Source organism: Neophocaena asiaeorientalis, unplaced genomic scaffold (assembly GCF_003031525.2).
Source record: "Neophocaena asiaeorientalis asiaeorientalis breed wild unplaced genomic scaffold, Neophocaena_asiaeorientalis_V1.1 scaffold134, whole genome shotgun sequence".
In the NCBI taxonomy this organism is placed as follows: domain Eukaryota; kingdom Metazoa; phylum Chordata; class Mammalia; order Artiodactyla; family Phocoenidae; genus Neophocaena; species Neophocaena asiaeorientalis.
In genome coordinates this window covers 27,586,275-27,602,546 of record NW_020185339.1, presented here as the reverse complement: position 1 = coordinate 27,602,546, position 16,272 = coordinate 27,586,275, and the positions used below count along the sequence as shown (strand labels likewise).

At 36.9% G+C, this 16,272-nt stretch overlaps 1 protein-coding gene across 1 annotated transcript in view; it reads left to right on the top strand.

Moving 5' to 3' along the window:
- Positions 1 to 4,223, top strand: part of TMPRSS12 (transmembrane serine protease 12) — a 38,302-nt gene extending 34,079 nt beyond the window's left edge. The window contains exons 4-5 of the mRNA XM_024736423.1: positions 52 to 194; positions 3,972 to 4,223. Of these exons, the coding sequence (XP_024592191.1) occupies positions 52 to 194; positions 3,972 to 4,223 (395 nt within the window). The remainder of the gene's footprint in view (positions 1 to 51; positions 195 to 3,971) is intronic.
- The last annotated feature ends 12,049 nt before the right edge of the window (positions 4,224 to 16,272 follow it).

Here is a 16,272-nt window from a genome sequence, read left to right as displayed (position 1 = left end):
GTCAAAATGTCTGCTCTCCAAAATAATTTATTGGTATTTTTTTGTTAATAGGTAATGTTACAAAAAAATTACACGAAGCAGAAGTGCATTATATTTCTCGAAGTTTTTGTAATTCTGACAAGAGTTATGGGGATATAATCCCTCACACTTCATTTTGTGCAGGTGATGAAGATGGAGTTGTTGATACTTGCAAGGTAAGACCAAATAATTTTCCTTAGAAATACTTTCTAAAGACAGAACGGAACTTGAACAAGTCCTTTGATCACTTTCTGGTGAAGTCTTAATTCTCAAGTCTAAATTGTTTTTCTCCTTTTTTAACTATTCCAACAATCCAAATCGTCTTGCTTGCCTGATTCCTTGGTTTCTACAACCATGGTCAACCTTAATCAAAATTTGCCTTGAATCTTTTTTTCCATTACCACTTTTATTGAGATACAATTTACACATATACAATTCACCCATTTAAAGTGTACAACCCAGTGAGGTTTTAGTATATTTATAGAATAGTGCAACCATCACCATAATCTAATTTTTAGATTACTTTTGTCACCCCTGCCCCTAAAAACTCTACTCATTAGGGGTCACTCCCCATTCTCCTCTCACCTACCCCTAGCCCTAGGCAACCACTAATATCTAGAGATTTGCCTATTCTGGAAATCTCATATGCATGGAATCATTCAATTTGTGGTCTTTTGTGACTGGCTTCTTTTACTTAGCATGTTTTCAAGGTTCATCTCTATTACAGCATGCATTGATATATTGCCAAATAATATACCATGGTGTGGATATGCCACATTTTATTCATCCATTCATTCATTGATGGACATTTGAGCTATTTCTACTTTTTGGCTTTTATGAATAACGTGGCTATAAACATTTGTGTACATGTTTTTATGTGTAGGTTTTTTTGTTTTTGTTTTTTGCGGTACGCGGGCCTCTCACTGTTGTGGCCTCTCCTGTTGCGGAGCACAGGCTCTGGACGTGCAGGCTCAGCGGCCATGGCTCACGGGCCCAGCCGCTCCGTGGCATGTGGGGTCTTCCCCGTCCGGGGCACGAACCCGTGTCCCCTGCATCGGAAGGCGGACTCTCAACCACTGCGCCACCAGGAAAGCCCACGTGTAGGTATGTTTTTATTTCTCTTGGAAATTTCACCTAGGGGTAGAACTGCTGAGTCAATGTTTAACATTTTGAAGTACTGCCAAACTGTATTCCCAAGTGGCTGCACCGTTTTACATTTTTACCCAGCAATGTATGAGAGTTCTGTTTTTGTCTGGTTTTTTTGGAGTATAGTTGATTTACAATGCTGTGTTAGTTTCAGGTGTACAGCAAAGTGAATCAGTATACATATACATATATCCACTCTTTTTTTTTTTTTAGGTTATTTTCCCATATAGGCCATTACAGAGTATAGAGTTCCCAGTGCTATACAGCAGGTTCTCATCAGTTACCTATTTTATATATAGTAGTGTGTATATGGCAATCCCAATCTCCCAATTTATCTCTTCCCACCTTATCCCCTGGTAACCATAAGTTTGTTTTCTACATCTGTGACTCTACTTCTGTTTTGTAAATAAGTTCATTTGTGCCTTTTTTTTTTAGATTCCACATATAAGTGATATCCTATGACATTTGTCTTTCTGTGTCTGACTTACTTCACACAGCATGACAATCTCTAGGTCCATCCATGTTGCTGCAAATAGCATTATTTTGTTCTTTTTTATGGCTGAGTAATATTCTGTTGTATGTATGTGCCACATCTTCTTTATCCATTCATCTGTCAATGGACACTTAGGTTGCTTCCATGTCCTGGCTATTGTAAATAGTGCATCAATGAACATTGGGGTGCATGTATCTTTTCAAATTATGGTTTTCTCTAGATATATGCCCAGGAGTGGGATTGGTGGGTCATAGGGTAGTTCTATTTTTCGTTTTTTAAGGAACCTCCATACTGTTCTGCATAGTGGCTGTACCAATTACATTCCCACCAACAGTGTAGGAGGGTTCCTTTTTCTCTACACCCTCTCCAGAATTTATTGTTTGTAGATTTTTTTGACGATGGCCATTCTGACCAGTGTGAGGTGATACCTCATTGTAGTTCTGATTTGCATTTCTCTAGTAATTAGTGATGTTGAGCATCTTTTCATGTGCTTTTTGGCCATCTCAACAATGTATAAGAGTTCTAATTTCTCCACATCCTTTACAGCATTTCTTACAATCTTTTTTAATTGAAATATAGTTGATTTACAATATTGTATTAGTTTCAGGTATACAGTAAGTTGATTCAGTTATATACATTTTTTTCAGTTATATATATTTTCTATGTCTGTGAGTCGTGTTTGTTTTGTATATAGATTTATTTGTATTATTTTTTTAGATTCCACATATAAGTGATAACATATATATTTGTCTTTCTCTATCGAGTTACTTCACTTAGTATGATATTCTCTAGGTCCATCCATGTTGCTGCAAATGGCAATATTTCATTCTTTTTTATGGCTGAGTAACATTCCATAGTACATATATATACCACATCTTCTTAAACCAACCATCTCTTGAGGGACACTTGGGTTGTTTCCATGTCTTGTCTATTGTAAATAGTACTGCTATGAACATTGGGGTGCATATATCTTTTTGAATTAGAGTTTCGATTATAGCCATCCTTGTGGGTATCTCAAGGTATCTCATGGTGCTTTTAATTTGTATTTACTTAATGACTAATGATGTTGAGCATCTCTGCATGTGCTTATTAGTCTTTTGTATATCTTCTTTGGAGAAATGTCTATTCGGATCCTTTGCCCATTTTTATATTGAGTTATTTATCTTTTTATTATGGAGGCACAAACATTCTTTGCATATTCCGGATACAAGTCCTTTACCACATGTATGGTTAGCAAATATTTTCTCCCATTCTGTGGACTGTCTTTTCACTTTCCTGATGTCATCATTTGTAGCACAAAAGCCTTTGATTTTTATGGAGTCCAATTTATCTATCTTTTGTTTTGTCCCTTGTGCTTTTTGAATCTTTCTTTATTCCTCTTTTCTTCACTGCTTCTAAATCTACCAGCACATCACTCCCAAACAGTGTCCCATGCTCTGATCTTTTCCTACTCATTCTGATTTCTGCAATCCAGGGTCTATCTTTCCTGTGTCCTTTTCCTTAAAAATCGTGCTGAATGAAAGAATCCAATCTACATACTTTCACTTATGAATTGTATTCATAAGTGAAACATTCTTACCTTCAAAAATAATTATTCAATGCTTACCTTATGTAGAGAATTTGAAAACACCTTAGAAACACAGTCCTTATACTTTAGGCACTGAAACAGTTATCTCAGTGTCCTTACTGTTTTGAATGATTAACAGTCCTCAGTAAAGGTGTTTCGGTGCATTAACAGTCTTGTATAAACCATGATAGAGATTTGTTATTTGTAATACTATTAAGAGGACTAGCCATTGATTCCTGTTATCCTGTACCAGCCAATGTCAACACTTAGAAAGATGCCATCTCTTGCAAGATGCCAATTTACTCCTGTCCTCTAGTTAGCAAACGACACACACACACATCCCTAAATGAATCCTTTATATATCTTAGTTCTACCTTTCCCACACAGCATTAACAGAAGTATTCTAATAGACAATATTTGCAGTATTTTTCACACTTCCTAAATTATATTTCTCCTGAGTAACTGCACTAAAAAGTTCAAACAATTTGATTTATAGTATTCTGGTTCAAAACTATGCAGGTGGGAAGTTTATCCACCAGCTATACGGTGCCTCTAAACACCAGGCCAGACTGAATACCTCCTGTTTTAGTCTGAATATAAAACTGAAAATCTATGGCTCTTTATAAGTTGGAGGTATTTTGAAAATATATATATAAATGTATGATTAATGTGATTAATTTATTTCAGCTTTACTGTTGTTTAAGGACTAATGGAAGTAACTAATACCATTTTGGGATTTTTTAACAGGGTGACAGTGGTGGACCATTAATGTGCTACTTACCAGAACATGAACGATATTTTGTAATGGGAATTACCAGTTACGGATATGGCTGTGGTCGAAAAAATTTTCCTGGTGTCTATAGTGGGCCATCCTTCTACCAAAAGTGGCTGACAGATCACTTCTACCAGGCAAGCAATGAAGGCATATTTAATATAAATATTCTACTTGGACAGGTCCTTGTAGCCTTAGGTTCTGTTGTCTTACTAGCAGCTCCATAAAGAAATTCTGAAGAATCTTTATTTTGCCTCGTGTCCCTTTCCATGTTCTACATAATGAAAATCATTTATTCTTTTGACAAGTAATTGCCCATTTTAGAGTCCTCATGTGGACATTTTCTGGAATAAAAGGATTGTGACATATTAGATAAGTGATTATAAATTTGGCACTGAATCACATGCTTCCTTGATGTATCTTGTTGTACTTTATAATCATACTTTTTCATTTGGAATACCTTCCTAGAGTTTGTATAAAATATTCAGTTAAATATATACTTTATGTATATAAATGTCAAAATAAAGAGTTAATAATTTTAAAAATGTTCTTTTGTTAAATTAATCAAACCTTAGTTATAAGTTAGATTTTATTTTATTCAAAAACATTTGTTTGTATGATATATATTTTTTTGAATCATCATCTTGTTTCTGGTTCTCAAAGGATATTTGAAGAAGTAAGTATTTGCCTATTTTTCAAATTCTAATTAAAACTATTTAATATTAATACTTCCTTTCCTGTGCCAAGAGAGAATTGTGGTGCAAACACCCCCAAATAATTTACTTTTTATTTAGAAATGCATACTGTGACTTTTTTTTGCAACGTTATAACCTATTTTCTGAACATTATTTTCTTGAAGCCCATGCTAAAGGTCTGTATTCCTTGGGCCCTGGAATTGACTGTGAGGAGAGGTGACAGAAGAGCATGCTGGGAAAGGAGGGATGCCAACCTGGGATTAACTTTACGATGACTAATCTTTAATATGGATTATATAAAACAAAAGAAAAAATTGACTGGTTTAGTATCTACTATTAATCAACTCACATCTCCTTTAAACTTTGGAGAACCCATGCAGTAAGGGAGAAATAATTATTTTCTCATCCTTTTTTACATTCAACCAGCTAAAATCATGTATTTTTGTTGTTGTTTTGTTTTGTTTTGCTTGGCTTTAACCTAATTTCAGGATTTAACTGAAAGCATGAGTTTTCCATCAATTAATTCCCTTGGGGATCATTACTGGTTTAACATTCAAGGGGTAGAAAACTGATTTTTTTTTTTTTTTTTGGCGGTACGCGGGCCTTTCACTGCTGTGGCCTCTCCCGTTGCGGAGCACAGGTTCCGGACGCGCAGGCTCAGCGGCCATGGCTCACGGGCCCAGCCGCTCCGCGGCATGTGGGATCTTCTTGGACGGGGCACGAACCCGTGTCCCCTGCATCGGCAGGCAGACTCTCAACCACTGAGCCACCAGGGAAGCCCTAGAAAACTGATTTTTATAGACTTATGAGCAACACTGAGGGGATACTGACTGTTCTTTCTTGAAGGAGACCCTAGTTTATCCACCAACAAGGTCTTATAAGGAATTAGTTGGTGATGCTTTCATAGCAATCAGTATAATACATTAGTCATTTCCTGTTTATTCTACCTGACTATCATTCAGATTCACTTGATAAGTCCTGGATATTAGTTGATATTAAGAAACTCTTCTAAAAAAAAAGAAACTCTTCTAAAATGTATCGACAGCACTGGAGGAAAAACCCTTGCTTTTCATTTCAAAGGTATGTCCGTCCTACTTACTGCTTGGGTCTGCCTTTGTAATCAGGCAGGAGCTACTGTCTGTAACCTCTTACCTTTTCCCCCAGCTTAGTTCACTTATTTCAGCCAACCAGAATTCAGTTATGTAACATTTCTCTCCACCACAAGAGATAAGACTTTGGAATCTAAGGTAGACTTTGTTTCAAATTTCTTTCTGTTAACTTGGTCACTGTAAGAGTTTGGACAATTATTAATACCTCCTTGGCACCACTGTTGTGAATGATTCATTAAGTTGATTATATGAAATTCTTGATATATTGAAGGTGTTCAATAACTGGTTACTGTTTTTACTGTTATTATTATCCCATCCATGATTCATACGACCCTTTTCATTATATAGATCATTATGTATTAGATAAATACCCTATTTCTTTCATCTGAAAAACTTACTAGAACAAAGGACTCATTCTACTTATAAACTCAAATTTTAAATTATATTATTTTTTAACATAAAAGAAGCAGAGTCACAGAGAGAACTTAGTCGTTACCGGTTGGTGGGGGTGGGGGGTGGAATATAGAGGTGGGGAGTGGGAGATACAAACTACTGGGTGTAAGATAGGTTCAAGGATATATTGTACAACACAGGGATATAGCCAATATTTCATAATAACTGTAAATGGAAAGTTACCTTTAAAAATTGTATAAAAATAGGGGAATTCCCTGGCAATCCAGTGGTTAGGACTTGGTGCTGTCACTGCCATAGCCTGGGTTCAATCCCTGGTGGAGGAACTAAGATCCCACAAGCCATGCAGAGTGGATGAAATGAAATGAAATGAAATGAAATGTCTAAAAAATTTTTTTTAATTTAAGTATATTATTTTAAATGTTAATTTATTTTATTTTTCTAATTCTCCAAATAGTACATCTGCATATTAAACTTTTGAAGTACAGAAAATAAGCAGAAAGAAAATCATCCATAGCCCTACTATAGCTACCATAGCTACCATAAGTCCTGCCTATTTCACTTAGTATAATGAGGATTTTTACAAACTCTTCTTAAGCATTATTTTATCCCAGCTATTTTTAAATTTTTCAATCCTACAGAAAAGGTGAAAGATGAGTACTATGATTGCCCACTTTTATTCCCCAAATATTAACATCTTGCCCTGTTTGCACATTTTCTCTCTTTCTCTCCACACATACATTTTTTTTTTTTTTGGTTTAACAATCTGAAAGTAAATTGCTAACATCATGTTACTTTATCCCTAATACTGCAACATGTATCTCCTAAGAACAAGAATCACAATACCTTTATCACACCAATGAATTTTAACAATGATTTAATAATACCATCTAATATAGGGTCTCTATTCCAATTTGCCTGTCTCAAAAATGTTTTTATAGTCCCTCCCCTACTCCAGGATATAATCCAAATTCCACGCCTTGCATTGTTTTTCATGTCTCTACAATGTCCTTTAATCTAAAATAGTCTCCTCTGTCCTTATTTTTTTTCTTTTTTGTCTTTCCAAACAGTGATAGAGAGTCCAAGTCAACTGTCTTATAGAATCTGCTGCATTCTGAATTTATCAGAACTCCTCATGATAAGAGTCAGATTAAAGGTTTTTCACAAGGATACTACATAGGTAACATGTTTCCTACTGTATTCCATCAAAATGCACAATGTCAGTTTGTCCCATTATAGGTGATACTCTGTTTGATCATCTGTCACTTTTATCTTGAACAAAGTGATATTCACCATATTTTTCTATTGTAAAGATACTCTTTCCCCTTCATAATAAGTAACCTTTGAGAGGATACTTGGAACCCATACAAATATCCTGTTCCTCAACAAATTTATACCCAATGGTTTTAAAAATCCATTGATGATCCTTGCTCAAGTCAACTATTTCACTGAGGGTTTCAAAATGCTGATCTGATTTTTCATTCTTTTTACATTTATTACCTAGCATTTTTCTGCAAAAAAGAGCTTTCTTCCTCTCTCTTCTCCTTTTTTCAACATCACAATGGATATGATATATAGCTTATATGTATGACTTGTGCTTTTTATGTCCTAAAAATTTTTGCCTAAAAGAACGTCATACGGATTTTCTATTTTTTTTTAGAAGTTTTAAGTTTTTGCTTTTACGTTTAGGTCTGTGATCAATTCTGAGTTAACTTTTGTATAAACGAGGTAAAGGTTGCAGTTTATTTTTCTATGTAAGGATATTCAGTTGTTTCTGTCATTGTTTAAAAGTCCACCATTTTCTTCATCAAATTACCTTGGCAGTTTTGTTAAAAATCAATTGACCAAATATGGTGGGTGTATTTCTGGACTCTATTCTATTTCCCTGATTGATATATTTATCTTTACACAAAAAACACACTGTTTTCATAACTGTAACATTTTAATAACATAGTTTAAGTCCTCTGGCTTTATTTTTCTTTTTCAAAATTGTTTTTGGCTACTCTAGATCCTTCGTATTTTAATAGAAATTTTAGAAACAGCTTTTAATTTTTACATAAAGCCTACTGGGATTTTTATTAGAATTGAATTAAATTTAGAGATTGATTTGGGAAGAACTGACATCTTAATCATATTGAACCTTCTGATTCATGAACATGGTGTATCACTCCATTTAAAAAGTCTTTAATTTCCCTCAGAAATCTTTTGTAGTTTTTATTGTATACACATTTTTATTAAATTTATCTCCAAATATTTAATGGTTTTAGTGCTATTTAAATGACATTTATTTAAATTTCAATTTCCAATTGTTCCAGTCAACACCATTAGTCATATGTCTACCTTGTATCCCATGACCTTGCTAATAAACTCACTAAATAATTTTAGTAGCTTTTCTGTAAATTCCTTAGGATTTTCCACATATATAATCGTGTCTGTGAATAAGAATTGCTTTATTTTTTCCTTCTACATGACTTTTATTTCTTTTTCTTGCTTTTTGTACTGTCTAGGACTTCCGGTACAATGTTGACTAGAAGTTGTAAGAGTGGAGAGCTTTGCCTTATCCCAATCTTAGTAGGAAATACAACTATTTAAAAAAAAAGAGCAGGTGTTTATTAGGAATGTGGAGAACCACTGTGTACTGTTAGTAAAAATGTAAAATGGTGCAACTGCTATGGAAAACCGTAGGGTGAAAAATTAAAAACGAATTACCAAAAAAAAAAAAACAAAAAAAAAAAACGAATTACCATATGATTCAGCAATTCTAATTCTAGGTATACAACTGAAAGAACTGGAAGCAGGCTCTTGAAGAGATATTTGCACAGTCATGCTCATGGCAGCATTACTCACAATAGCCAAAATGCAAAAGCAACCCAAGTGTCCATCAATAGATGAATGGATAAACAAAATGTGGTATACACATACAATGGAACATTTTTCAGCCTTAAAAAGGAAAGGTATCGTGTCACATGATTCAACATGGATGAACCTTGAGGACATTATGTAAAGAGAAATAAGCCAGTCACAAAAGGACAAATATTGTATGATTCCAATTCTCTGAGGTATCTAGAGTGGTTAAATTCATAGAGACAAAAAGAATGGTAGTTGTCAGGTGCTGGGGAAAGGGGGAGAAATGGAGAATTACTGTTTAACTGGTACAGAGTTTTCCATGAGTCAAAGAGTCTGTGGATGGATGGTGGTGATGGTAGCACAACAGTGTGCACGTACCTAATGTCACTGAACTGCATACTGAAAAATGGTTGACTGTGAATTTCATTTTTTGTATATTTTACCACAATTTAACATATTAAAAATATTGGGGGGCTGTGATTATCAGACTAGGTAAAAAGCAAGAACCAACTGAAGTTGTCTACAAGATGCATTTAAAATATAAAGATACAAATAGGTTAAAATTTAAAGTTGGAAAGAGGAAAGATTGAAGCGGGGGCAGAGTCAAGATGGCGGAGTAGGAGGACATGGAGTTCGCATCTCCTCACAACTAGGGCAACTACCAGACGATGGTGGGTGACCTCGACACCCAGGGGGACAGAAGGAACCCCCGAGAGACCGGGTAGGACATGGAGGGGAGCAAGGGGGGAGGAGAAATGGAGGCGGGACGGGACCCATGTCCCTGAGGGGAAGCTGGGGAAGGGGAGGGATTCCCATGCCTGGAGAGGCCCATTCACCGTGAGGGGATCAACAGGGAGAGACCCTCGGGAGTTCTGAGGATTGGAGGGGAACATGGCTAGCGTTTTCACCGCCCACTTGGATGCCTGGGAGCCTGCTGAGGTCCCAGGCCTGATCCTTCACACTCTGAGGCTGGAGGCACGCTGGGGCCCCATTTGGCCACACTAAGCCTAAGCTCTGCCCCCACCACCCAGGGCCTTTTCCGGCTGCATGGGTCCTGAACATAGGCCCCATCCCCCGCCTAAACCCTACCCCCCAGAGCCAAGGCCTTTTCTGGCCTTTCTTTTTTGTTATTGTGGTCCTGTTTTACCTTCCAGTTGTTGTTTCATTTATATTTTTATGTTTTCTAATATATCTGTTAGTTTTCTAATTTTTTCTAAATTATTTATTTATTTATTTGGCTGCGCCACGTCTTAGTTGCAACATGTGGGATCTTCATTGTGGCGCACAGGATTCTCTCTAGTTGTAGAGCATGGGCTCCAGAGTGCGTGGGCTTAGTAGTTTTGGTGCGAGGGCTCCGGATCGCATGGGTTCAGTAGTTGCAGCATGCGGGCTCTCATGTTGTGGTACACGGGCTCTACATCACGTGGGCTTAGTTGCCCCAAGGCGTGTAGGATCTTAGTTCCCAGACCAGGAATTGAACCTGTGGAGTGAGGTCTCCCAGAGGTCCTCATCTCGGCACCAAGACCTGGCTCTACCCAACTGCCTGCAAACTCCAGTGCTGGAAGCCTCAGGCCAAACAACCAGTATGACAGGAACACAGTCCCACCCATCAAAAAAAATAAGATGACAGAAAAATATGTTACAGACGAAGAAGCAAGGTAAAAACCTACAAGACCAAATAAATGAAGAGGAAATAGGCAACCTACCTGAAAAAGAATTCAGAGTAATGAGAGTAAAGATGATCCAAAATTTCTAGAAACAGAATGGAGGCATGGATCGAGAAAATACAAGAAATGTTTAACAAAGACCTAGAAGAACTAAAGAACAAACAAACAGAGATGAACGACATAATAACTGAAATGAAAAATACACTAGAAGGAAGCAATAGCAGAATAATTGAGGCAGAAGAACGAATAAGTGAGCTGGAAGATAGAATGGTGGAAAAAACTGCCGAGAAGTAGAATAAAGAATGAAAACAATTGAGGACAGTCTCAGAGACCTCTGGGACAACACTAAACACACCAACATTGAAATTATAGGGGTCCCAGAGGAAGAAGAGAAAAAGAAAGGGTCTGAGAAAATATTTGAAGAGATTATAGTCAAAAACTTCCCTACCATAGGAAAGGAAATAGCCACCCAAGTCCAGAAAGTGCAGAGTCCTATAGAGGATAAACCCTAGGAGAAACACACCACGACACATATTAATCAAACTAACAAAAATTAAATTCAAAGAAAAAATATTAAAAGCAGCATGGAAAAAGCAAAAAAAATAATATACAAGGGAATCCCCATAAGGTTATAAGCTGATTTTTCAGCAGAAACTCTGCAGGCCAGAAGGGAGTGGCAGGATATATTTAAAGTGATGAAAGGAAAAACCTACAACCAAGATTACTCTACCCAGCAGGGATCTCATTCAGATTTGACAGAGAAATCAAAAGCTTTACAGACAAGCAAAAGCTAAGAGAATTCAGCACCACAAAATCTGCTTTACAACAAATGCTAAAGGAGCATCTCTAGGTGGGAAACACAAGAGAAGAAAAAGACCCACAAAAACAAACCCTAAACAATTAAGAAAATGGTAATAGGAACATACATATCGATAATTACCTTAAATGTGAATGGATTAAATGCTCCAACCAAAAGACACAGGCTTGCTGAAGGGATACATAAACAAGACCCATATATATGCTGTCTACAAGAGACCCACTTCAGGACACATACAGACTGAAAGTGAGGGGATGGAAAAATATATTCCATGTAAAAGGAAATCAAAAGAAAGCTGGAGTAGCAATACTCATATCAGATAAAATAGACTTTAAGATAAAGACTGTTACAAGCAATAAGGAAGGACACTAAATAATGATCAAGGGATCAATCCAAGAAGAAGATATAACAATTTTAAACAGTTACGCACCCAACACAGGAGCATCTCAATACATAAGGGAAATCAATGGTAACAATAATAGTGGGCGACTTTAACGCCCCACTTACACCAATGGACAGATCATCCATACAGAATAAGGAAACACAGCTTTAAATGATACAATAGACCAGATAGACTTAATTGATATTTACAGGACATTCCACCCGAAAGCAGCAGAATACACTTTCGTCTCAAGTGCACCTGGAACATTTTCCAGGAAAGATCACATCTTGGGTCACAAATCAAGCCTCAGAAAATTTAAGAAAATTGATCATATCAAGCATCTTTTGTGACCACAACACTATGAGATTGGAAATCAATTACAGGAAAAGAACTGTAAAAAACACAAACAGGGGCTTCCCTGGTGGCGCAGTGCTTGAGAGTCCGCCTACCAATGCAGGGGACGAGGGTTCGTGCCCCGGTCCGGGAGGATCCCACATACCGCAGAGCAGCTGGGCCCGTGAGCCATGGCCGCTGAGCCTGCGTGTCCGGAACCTGTGCTCCGCAATGGGAGAGGCCACAACAGTGAGAGGCCCGCATAACACAAGAAAAAAAAAAAAACCACAAACGCATGGAGGCTAAACAGTGTGCTGCTAAATAACCAAGAGATCACTGAAGAAATCAAAGAGGAAATCAAAAAATACAAAGAAAGAAATGACAATGAAAACATGATGACCCAAAACCTATGGGATGCAGCAAAAGCAGTTCTAAGAGGGAAGTTTATAGCAATTCAATCCTACCTCAAGAAACAAGAAAAATCTCAAATAAACAATCTAACCTTACACCTAAAGGAACTAGAGAAAGAAAAACAAACAAAACCCAAAGATAGCAGAAGGAAAGAAACCATAAATATCCGAACAGAAATAAATGGAACAGAAACAAAGAAAACAATAGCAAAGATCAGTAAAACTAAAAGTTGATTCTTTGAGAAGATGAACAAAATTGATAAAACTTTAGCTGGACTCATCAAGAAAAAAAAGGGAGAGGATGCAAATCAACAAAATTAGAAATGAAACAGGAGAAATTACCACTAACACCACAGAAATACAAAGAAACACAGGAGAATACTACAAGCAACTATATGCCAATAAACTGGACAACCTGGAAGAAGTGGACAAATTCTTGGAAAGGTACAGTTTTCCAAGACTTAACCAGGAAGAATTAGAAAATATAAACAGACCAATCACAAGTAATGAAATTGAAACTGTAAGGTAAAATCTTCCAACAAACAGAAGTCCAGGACCAGATGGCTTCACAGGCAAATTCTATCAAACATTTAGAGAAGAGCTAACACCTATCCTTCCCAAACTCTTCCCAAAAACTGCAGAGGGAGGAACCCTCCCAAATTCATTCTACAAGGCCACCATCACCCTGATACCAAAAACCAGACAAAGATACTACAAAAAAAGTAAATTACAGACCAATATCACTGATGAACATAGATGCAAAAATCCTCAACAAAATACTAGCAAATAGAATCAACAACACACTAAAAGGATCATACGCCCTGATCAAGTGGGATTTACCCCAGGAATGCAAGGATTCTTCAATATATGCAAATCAATGTGATACACGATTTTACCAAATTAAAGAATAAAAACCATATGTTCATCTCAATAGGTGCAGAAAAAGCTTTTGACAAAAGTCAACACCCATTTATGATAAAAACTCTCCAGAAAATGGGCATAGAGGGAACCTACCTCAACATAATAGAGGCCATAGATGACAAGCCTACAGCAAAAATCATTCTCAATGGTGAAAAACTAAAAGCATTTCCACAAAGACCAGGAACAAAACAAGGATGTCCACTCTCGCCTCAATTATTCAACACAGTTTTGGAAGTCCTAGCCACAGCAATAAGAGAAGAAAAAGGAATCCAAATTGGAAAAGAAGTAAAACTGTCACTGTCTGCAGACGACATGATGCTATACACAGAAAATCCTAAAAATGCCACCAGAAAACTACTAGATCTAATCAATGAATTTGGTAAAGTTTCAGATACAAAATTAATGCACAGAAATCTCTTGCATTCCTATAACAATGAAAGATCAGAAAGGGAAATTAAGGAAAAAGTCTCATTTACTATTGCAACAAAAAGAATAAAATACATAGGAATAAACCTACCTAGGGAGGCAAAGGACCTGTACTCAGAAAACTATAAAACACTAATGAAAGAAATCAAAGATGACATAAACAGATGGAGAAATAGACCATATTCTTGGATTGGAAGAATTGACATTGTGAAAATGACTAAACTACCCAAAGCAATCTACAGATTCAATGCAATCCCTATCAAATTACCACTGACATTCTTCACAGAATCAGAAGAAAAAATTTTACAATTTGTATGGAAACACAAAAGACCCCGAATAGCCAAAGCAATCTTGAGAAAGAAAAATGAAGCTGGAGGAATGAGGCTCCACAACTTCAAACTATACTACAAAGCTACAGTAATCAAGACAATATGGTACTGGCACAAAAACAGAAATATAGATCAATGGTACAGGATAGAAAGCCCTGAGATAAACCCACACACCTATGGTCACCTAATCTATGACAAAGGAGGCAAGAATATACAATGGAGAAAGCACAGCCTCTTCATTATATGGTGCTGGGAAAACTGGACGGCTACATGTAAAAGAATTAAATTAGAACACTCCCTAACACCATACACAAAAATAAACTCAAAATATATTAAAGAACTAAATGTAAGACCAGACAGTATAAAACTCTTAGATGAAAACATAGGAAAAACACGCTGTGACATAAACCACAGCAAGATCTTTTCTGACCCATCTCCTAGAGTAATGAAAATAAAAACAAAAATAAACAAATGGGACCTAATTAAACTTAAGCTTTTGCACAGCAAAGGAAACTATAAACAAGACAAAAAGACAACTCTCAGAATGGGAGAAAATATTTGCAAACAAATCAATGGACAAAGGATTAATCTCCAAAATATACAAGCAGCTCAATATCAAAAAAACAAACAACCCAATCAAAAAATGGATGGAGGATACAGACAGGTGGCCAAGAGGCACATGTAAAGATGCTCAACGTCACTAATTATTAGAGAGATGCAAAACAAAACTACAGTGAGGTAATACCTCACACCAATCAGAATGGCCGTAATCAATCTACAAACAATAAATGCTGGAGAGGGCGTGGAAAAAAAGGGAACCCTCTTGCACTGTTGGTGGGAATGTAAATTGATAAAGCCACTATGGAGAACAGTATGGAGGTTCCTCAAAATACTAAAATAGAACTACCATATGACCCAGCAAGCCCACTACTGGGCATATACCCTGAGAAAACCATAATTCAAAAGGACACATGTACCCCAATGTTCATTGCAGCTCTATTTACAATAGCCAGCACATGGAAACAACCTAAGTGTCCATCAACAGATGAATGGATAAAGAAGCTGTGGTATATATATACAATGGAATATTACTCAGCCATAAAAAGGAACAAAATTGGGTCATTTGTAGAGATGTGGATGGACCCAGAGACTGTCATACAGAGTGAAGTAAGTCAGAAAGAGAAAAACAAATATCGTATACTAACGCATATGTGTGGAATCTAGAAAAATGGTACAGATGAACCTATTTCCAGGGCAGGAACAGAGACACAGACGTAGAGAACAGACATGTGGATACAGTGGGGGAAGGGGAGGGTGGGACGAACTGGGAGATTAAGATTGATACATATACACTACCATGTGTAAAACAGATAGCTAGTGGGAACCTGCTATAGAGTACAGGAAGCTCAGCTCGGTGCTCTGTGATGACCTAGATGGGTGGGAGGGAGGTCCAAGAAGGAAGGGGACATATGTATACATATAGCTGATTCACTTCATTGTACAGCAGAAACCAACACAACATTGTAAAGTAATTATACTCCAATAAAAAATAAAGTTGGAAAAACATGTCATGAAGAACCTAGGGGTAAGATAGGAATAAAGACGCAGACCTACTGGAGAACGGACTTGAGGATATGGGGAGGGGGAAGGGTGAGTTTTGACAGGGCGAGAGAGAGTCATGGACATATACACACTAACAAACGTAGTAAGGTAGATAGCTGGGGGGAAGCAGCCGCAAGGCACAGGGATATTAGCTCGGTGCTTTGTGACAGCCTGGAAGGGTGGGAGGGGGAGAGTGGGAGGGAGGGAGACGCAAGAGGGAAGACATATGGGATCATATGTATATGTATAGCTGATTCACTTTGTTATAAAGCAGAAACTAACACACCATTGTAAAGCAATTATACCCCAATAAAGATGTTTAAAAAA